General features: G+C 40.7%; 1 protein-coding gene across 1 annotated transcript; it reads left to right on the forward strand.

Annotated features, from left to right (window-relative positions):
* Positions 1–2,995: 2,995 nt before the first annotated feature.
* LOC8025031 (cuticle protein 16.8-like) lies at positions 2,996–5,759 on the forward strand. Its single transcript, XM_040211803.2, has 2 exons — positions 2,996–3,074; positions 5,234–5,759. The coding sequence occupies exon 2, from the start codon at positions 5,294–5,296 to the stop codon at positions 5,651–5,653; it is 360 nt and encodes a 119-aa protein (XP_040067737.1). The 5' UTR covers positions 2,996–3,074; positions 5,234–5,293; the 3' UTR covers positions 5,654–5,759.
* The last annotated feature ends 2,862 nt before the right edge of the window (positions 5,760–8,621 follow it).

An 8,621-nucleotide genomic window follows, 5' to 3' on the forward strand; every position in this document is an offset into this window, starting at 1 on the left:
AAACCGAATTTTGTTTTGCGAGAAAGAACTGTCTTTGCAGAAGCAATGTAGAAACACACTCTCCGCCCGAAGTGCACTGCGGATTCCGCAAAGTTGGCATTTCGGGCACCTCCCCCAATGTAACTGCTGTAGCTACGGCCCTAGAAATATTTACCGGCCAATTTTACCCATAGGGAGGATCAGTGTTGTACACGTTCCTTAATAAAAGAAACGAAAGCTCGTTCCTCGTTCCTTCTGATTTTTGGAACGCGTTCCCGTCACAAGTTTCATATGTGAAAAAGGAACTCGTTCCCGTTACAGTTAAAAAAAATAGAACCTATCGTTATATATACGTTACATTTGTATTTTGCTCATTACCATATTTAGTTAGACAGAGCAAAGTTTTTCTTTTTGTTTTTCTTTTATCTATTCCATCAAATGGCAACGTACGAATTTGAATGCCGTGATGGAAGGGCACCAGGAGAAGAAAGCGAGCGAAGCAGGGTTTCGTTTGTTGATATATTCACCTTTAAAAATCTTGTCTTTTAAGTTTTAACCATATTCATGTTTGCGGTGGGAAACATGAATATGTTTGCCCTTGTTCGAACTTAAAACCAGTTGCTTCTCGATGTTGCTGTCCGCAACGATGAACTGAAGAAGAGGGTACGGCTTTTGGAAGTTCAGTCTTGAAAACTACAAGTCCTTCTTCGTGAATGTTGGATTAGTTGTTCAGTTTGAAGGTAGGGGACTAGGGTAAAATGATTAAAGGTAAATTTTTGTATATCATTTAAGTGACCAATGTTCGGGGTACAAGGGTGCGTTCTATGTCTGGTAGCATGTTCTTTTGTTGTAACTCTACGTCTATGTGAACGTTCAGTGATGGATATAGTCTGCCTTATATTTCTAGGTGTATGAGGATTCTTGGAAACAGAGAAATTAGCTAAGTTTGAAACATCCCTTTTTCTATATCTTTCCATCTGACTAAACTCAACTTTTTTTAAAAATGATTTTACACTTCAGACCCAAATAAACATCAAAGTGCTCCTGATAAAAAACATGCGAAACGACTCATTAGATGCATCAGCTTTTTAATTTGCATCCAAGCAAAATTTATGGTAGTGAAGTTTGTTTTAAAAACGAAAAAAAATTCTGAATTAATGCACCGGCGTTATCGGTTTTCGTGGTATCGTAATATGCCTTCACTGCACAACACGCACGCGCCGCTTATAATTCGGGACACCCTACCTAGGTGAAAGAAAAATCCAGGTTATGTGTACTTATTTCGGCTCGAAACCATCATACAAATATGTATTAAGTCTAAAATTCCTGATATGTTATGAGTACAAAATATTATTTCGGTTACCATACCTTGTCGATCTAAAGTCAGTGTGAATCTTTCCGTAGACAGATGTAACAATTTAAGTTATATAAACTCTGAAAAGGTTTCTGGTGCGCTGTTGAAATCAGTTATGTACTAGTTGAGAGGCCATGAAAGAAGACATTCCCAGACTCAAGAAACGCAAATACTTACAACACATCTATTTTTAGGGGAGAGTAGGGGAAAAATCGGAAGGTGGGAGGGGAAGGGGGGAGTGCCACAGTCAATATATTTCTTGAGTGAATAGTTACAAAACATTGAACTGCTAGATTGATGACGCTGCGGTAGCAGTACTTTTAACTATAATGGCGCGCCTGCTTGGCGTGGTGTACACGATCTAAGTCAGAAGTTGCACTTTGGCACTCAAACGCAAGTAGCACAGGTTCGTTTTGCTTGATTCTTGAGCCAAAACTGCCTCACCAACGGCTGTAGTAAACTAACTTTATAAAGATGTGTGAATGGGTTGCTCTTAACCACCGCTAGTATTGCTTAACATCTCCCCTTTTGCCACAATTGGCAACTCAACGTGTCCAAAGCCGTTTTGGAAGGAATGGGGCAGTGCGATTGTGGGAGGGATGGGACAGCGCCTTGTAATAGGACAGCGTCCCTTTATCAGGATCGGTGCTCCGACTTGTGAATGAATACCAAGGTTAACCTGCAACATTCGCGGATCACCTAATTTTACTTCGCATTGAACTTATGCCACCATTTATATGTTTTGTGTAAATGGTTATCGGAGTCTTAACGCCCGGTCCAAAACCACAGCCAATCAATGGAAAAAAAAAAGACATTTGCCATCGGGCTTCATAAATGAGGAAGACCCGTCTGCCTATGTACAATGTTTAGTGCAATCTTGCATGTGTCCATTTCCTCCTTGGGAGGAGGGTGTAATAAAACTCAATTTGGTCTTGCAATTTTTTTTGCATTTCTTGAAGACCTAGGAAAAAGTGTTGTTTATGTGATGTGAAGGTGCTTTCACGCTGCATTTAGAATCATTAAACTTGTTTCTATGTTTTCATAAAACTACACAAAAATTATAGTGTGAAAACTGTCTTAGTTATTCCTACCCTTCCACACTATTTACGCAGTTACGTACCTTTTGCTAGGAATATATAGAAACTATAAATTTTATGGCAAATGGAGTATCTTTTTTTTTCTTTTTTTTTACAGTTGCAACCCCCGTTTTATCGTATATTGCAGTAAGCGAAGCCCTCTTTTCAACGTTGATCACTTTTCAAAATCTTCGCAAACTGGGCGTTACAGGAATGCGCAGAACTCCTATAAAAGGCATCGTAGGTGAAGGACGCTGCATCCATTTCTACTTGACAGCAAGAGTAGCAACATCCACCATGTTCTCTAAGGTACCGTATTTAAAACGAGGCGCGAAAGTAACGAATGCTCTTAATAATTGCTAGGAAAAATTCATCTCTTGAGGAGCCTTCGAATGACAGTCGCGATTATTCAAGAATACATTTCCCCGAAAAACGAGTTGCTCTGTTTTTTTTTTTATATATTCCAGGGCAGAAAAACGTAAAACGCTGGTAGTTAATCGTCAACTAATTTTTAAAAGTTTTTTGTTTTTAAGGATAAGCTTATAGGACTGTAAATATACTGTTTATTAAGCTCGGTATTTTCTCCTTCACACCTTTTGTTTTTATTTCAGGTCCTTGTGTGCTGCCTTTTCGCCTATGTGGCTTGCGGAGTTGTCGTCGAGAACGTAGGTTAAGAATTCCATATTTTTTACTAGATACTTGAAAATACCGCGATTACCTGACCGTTCGAGGAACAATTAATGCTGATTTTATGAGCTTGAAACCACCAAACATTTGAAAGGACAAAACATATTTTGAAAACTGACGTAAATACCTAGCTCATATCAGAGTTCATGACATTTGAAGCCATTGCTGGGATTATTTGTGCAAGGGCTTTGTAGAAATAGGACGCTCTTGGGTTCAAGTATCATGATCACGATTACCCAAACGCCCTTGGTGAGAGTGGCAGTTACACTGGGGCGAGAAGAGAGTTGTTAAACATTGAAATCTTACTAAACTTTGAATGATGACCTTTCCTTTGACAACGCACAGAGTGCACAATATTGTTCATATCGCCCGTTTGGGGTCTCCGTAGTGGCGCGGAGTAGCAATGTCCGTCGTCTTGTTAGTAAATCAAATTGAATTGCCCGAAACCTAAGTTCGCACGGGTACAATTGGATACATAAAGTCGGCATGTGCGTTACAAGGGAACTAATCTGAAATTAATCAACAAAAAAGTAACAGAAACCCTAAATTGAAATGATTACATCGCAATTTTGTTTGAAATAAGGCCAATATTTTGTACCCTCAAGAGTATTGAAGGTTTACTTGACGCAGTGTTCGAGTGCCTATAAATGAAACACAAGAATATTGGTTTGTGATAGGGAACTCAATCATACTTAGAAAACATAATGCAATATCTAGACGTAAGTCAGTGGGAACCATTCAGTGGTTCCCGGAGTATGTGCTCAACAATTCCTTTGCCTGATATATGTCTTACTGTTTGGATTAAAAAAAAATTGAGCAAGATAAATTAAGTAAAAAAAAAATAAAAGAACGACAACATTAAAGATTACTCTGATGAATATATCATAAATAGGGCAAATAGCAGAAAATCTGGTGGATCTAATTTGCCACAAACCTCTCAATAGCAAATTAAAAAAGCCGTTTACAACTCCCTGTAACACCGAATTGGAGCGCAGCTCTTGAGGAGGAGGGAAGGGTACTGAGGGTTACCTGTTCTCGGGGCGGGGGGGGGGGGTCATGTGACCTTGGGGGGTCACGTGACCCCCCAGAAAATGTTTTCCCAGGGGAATGTTTTCCGCTAGATTAGGCGGGGAACTTTTTCTGCTAGGTTTAACGGGAAAATTTTTCCGCTATACTTAGTGGGGAATTTTTCCGCTAAATCTACCGGGGAAATTTTTCCGCTAGATTTAGCGCGAAATTTTTTCCGCTAGATTTAGCGGGGAAACTTTTCCGCTAGATTTAGCGGGTTAATTTTTCCGCTAGATTTAGTGGGGTGCTTTTCCCGCTAGATTTAGCGGATAAATTTTTCCGCTAAATTTAGCGGAGAAATTTCTTCGCTAGATTTAGCGGAGAAATTGTTCCGCTAGATTTAGCGGGGAAATTTTTCCGCTAGGTTTAGCGGAGAAATTTTTCCGCTAGATTTAGCGGGGAAATTTTTCCGCTAGAATTAGCGGATAAATTTTTCCGCTCAATCTAGCGGGGAATTTTTCCCGCTAGATTTAGCGGAGGAATTTTTCCGCTAAATCTAGCGGGGAAATTTTTCCGCTAGATTTAGCGGGAAAATGTTCCGCTCAATCTAGCGGGGAATTTTTCCCGCTAGATTTAGCGGAGAAACTTTTCCGCTAAATCTAGTGGGGAAATTTTTCCGCTAGATTTAGCGGGGAAATTTACCCATATAGCACCGCGCGGTTACGCCGACGCCGACGCCGCTCAAGCCGGAAACGGGCCCCTAGGAGCTGCGCTCTAAAAAAACAGCTACTGCTTTATTTGTTATATTTAACTTACGGGCTATTCAAGAAAATGTTTCTACGTTTTTATAAATATTTTTATAAGTATAAATTTATTGGTTTCTAAAATATGTCGTTTTCGAATCCATAGTTCATTCCTGTTGAGCATGTTGTATGTTATATAATAAATTAATAACATTGAGTGAGCCAAAAGAGGTATTTGAAAAAGTAGGTTCCTAAGGAGGGGTACAGTTCGACTTGGTTATTGCTATCTATGAAGGCAATATCACTTCTTTCTCGGGCCTGCCAACAATCATTATGACCTGTTCAGAATCAAAGTCCTAACCATAGAAACCCGTGTTTCTTTCCAGGTGCACGTACCTCAGCCATACAACTTCGGCTATGACAACGTCGACGAGTTTGGCACCCGCATGACCCGTCAGGAGACCGGTGATGCGTTAAACAACAAGGTCGGCTCCTACAGCTACGTGGACGCCCACGGCGTTGCCCGCACCGTCAACTATGTTGCCGACGCTCTTGGGTTCCGTGCCACTGTTGAGACCAATGAGCCAGGCACCAAGACCTCTGCCCCAGCCGACGCCCCAACGTATTCCTCCGCTGTCGAGGTTGCAGCTCCAGTTGTCGTGAAGGCTGTTCACCCTGCCCCAGTTGTGGTCAAGGCTGTCCATCCTGCCCCAGTTACCTACACCCACAGGGTTGCTCCGCTGGCCTACAGCACCGTTGCTCGCGCTCCTCTCGGCTACACTCTTGGTCACCCCACAATCGTTTAGTTACGCGAAATCGTAATTAAATCAATATCGAAGAGAGTGAAAATATAGCTTCTGTCCTGATAAAAATATTATGTTTATGGTGCACAGTAAAATGATATCACTGCAATTTCTCCTATCTCTGTTGAACTCTTACTCCCACACACCTTTATTCAGATGAGTACTTGCTGCTGAATACCTGACACTAGGCAATGGCACGATCCATCATTGTCGAGGAATTTCCCTGACACTTTTTTATATATGTTTCACGGCATTTCGTGCAGCACATGTAAGTTTTGTGCTTGAATTATGGGGATATTTTGGGCATTCTATAACTTTTTGGTGAAGGAAGTATGAGCTAAAAGCCATGAATGCAGTGCCGCGTCAGCTGGACTTGGGTCAACAGATTACACAATTTTTGACATTTGCATGCAGTTTGCTCGCCTTTTTTGCATATACAACTCTAGCAGAGTGTGTCTGGTATGAGATTCTGACCTAATATCTTTCCCGATGGGGCTCTAATGGGCCGTGTAGACCCAAGGCTACTGGTTTCTGAGCTTGTTTCAATAACGTCGCAAACTGTTCCGCGCATCCGGTGCTGAAAATAAAGTGAAGCAAAAGTCATATAGCTCAGTTTATTTGCATCATCTTTTTTTCATTCACATACTAACCTCTCTAACTAGAACTGCCTAGCAGCCAGCGCTAACCTACAGCGCCTATGCGGTTTATTTACGCAATATTTGGCGACTTCTTAGGGTTTCATGCTACCGTCAATGCGTGTTCGTATAAGTTGTTTTAAAACGTTTACTCTCTCAGCTTCTATTCCTCTGGCCTTGTCTTTCTGATTAAGCGCTATGTTTACGAGTGTTTATTTTGTGTCTCAGTACTGATAATGCCGTAAGTTTTCTTGGTTTCCACTGTGTCAACAGGAACGTTGGTGCGTGTACGGCTTTTATATCGGCCTAGTTGTATTGCTCTAACGCTTCACCGGGTGAAACCGTGTAAGGAAAGAAAAAAAAACTCAAATAAATCAGGTTTTCAAATGTCTACGCGTCTTCTGTTGATTAATTCCTACTCGAACTCTGCGCTGCTTCTCAGTAAATTATATTCCAAAACTTAGCGTTTTTATCATGTGCATCGAGATCAACTAATCAAGCAATTTTTAAACTTCATTTCCTACTTATTTTTATGACCTGGACATCGCATGATAAAATTGGACCTAAAATTACAAAAAAAACTGAGTCTTCAAATTCGTTTATGCTTCCTCGAGATATATGATTATTCTAATTTTCATAAATAGCGTTGCCTCTTAAAAGAACACAATTTTACTAGTGGAGGTGTCTGCAATTTATCATTAAAGTCAATAAAAATACAGGCCTCTATGCCCCATCTTCTCCCTTGAAAAAAAAAACGCCAGGGAACATTTAAATGTAAAAAAGAAACTCAGAAACATTCGCTGCAGATTACGTAGATCTTATGGGAAGCTTGCTAAGAACACTTTAAGCATCTTCTCTTCGACAAGCTCATGAAGCTTTCATCTAAGGCGATGCTGAAATATATACCTGCCCAAAAAGGTCGGCCTCATTGTACGTGTTGAGTGCTTTCAGCAGTGCTTGAAGATATGATGAAAGTACACACTCCGACTTCCCTCCACTTGGAAACGTCCCTTCCACCCCTGGCAAACAGGAAGAAACATGAAACATATATTAAATTAAAAACTAACATCTAAATGCTACTATTCCATGTGGATATATATTTTTGCTACGGATATAGCCCGGGTCTTTCTTGAATTTGAAAATCCGGTCAACGGGAATATTATCTGTCTTATAAAATACAGTCCTTTTTATAAACTTAAACGTAGAAAATTAAATAGGCAGGTGATATAAATAATCACAACTCCAAAGACCACAAGAAAGCAGTTGCAATTTGTCAGAATACACAGGGGCGATTTGTTTATTGTCCGCGTTATCTGTAGTACGCGTATACGTAACGTCGTGTTTTTTTTTTTGAATTTCTAGATTTTTATGTTATTATTATTGTTTTGTAAAAGCCCGTAATATTTAAACGCAATTAAAAGCGAAGTACAAAACAATGTCTCAATCATTCGTTTAACTCGTTCTACTTAAGTACTTCAATAGACCGATCATAATATATTTAAGAAAATAAGCATGCATATCCGCAACATAAATTTCATGTAGGGGAATTTTTTTTCATGTGTGCGATGTGAAATTTTTTAAAATTAAGTATTCATTTATTTCAATGCGAAAGCATTAACGGCCTCATGGAGCGAGCCGCGCCAAACCGCACCTTAAATCCTTTCCCCAAGTGAAGCCAGCTCCCAGCTATGAAACCACGAGCAAAGCTAGTCACCGGCACCTTAATTCCCCGATCCCAAAGTAGCGGTGTAAAGCTGATGAATTTAGACTTCGTTCCCATTGGCTGGCGCGCGTCGACGAGACTCCCATTGGCCGCTGCGCGTGAGTTTAAACGACCGGTCACCCCATGTTGCCGGGAGTCCGTCAGCGCGCCGTAAACACGCAGCGTCCAAGGTCAGCACGCCCAGGAGGGCGCGCGTGCTAACCGGTGACCAAATGTGCGCAGCAGACGAAATGAGGGAGCGAACGAGCGGCTTGCATGCTTTCGCATTCACAACTCATAAGAAGTGCTTAGGTGTACCTCGAGCCTTTTTTTATTCTTGACCTTCGTTTAGAGGTTCTCGCACAAAGGGAATAAACAGGTCCATTCGCGTTAAGTTATATAAAACACACTTCGCGCAACGTTCGCGTACTTAGTGGTAATTGGCTCATAACTGCAACATCAGTACTACGATACAGACATAAACACTTGCTCAATATTTCTTTTTAGATGCGCTCGCCAATCGTATTAGAATACTTCAGAACAAGATAAGTAGAGCTGGGCTGAAGGAAGGCTTTTAGACTCGTCAATAAGAAGCAGAAAAAAAATTGAAATGGTAAATACGAAACCAACGACC

Source organism: Ixodes scapularis, unplaced genomic scaffold (assembly GCF_016920785.2).
Source record: "Ixodes scapularis isolate PalLabHiFi unplaced genomic scaffold, ASM1692078v2 PGA_scaffold5__190_contigs__length_132052651, whole genome shotgun sequence".
NCBI lineage: Eukaryota > Metazoa > Arthropoda > Arachnida > Ixodida > Ixodidae > Ixodes > Ixodes scapularis.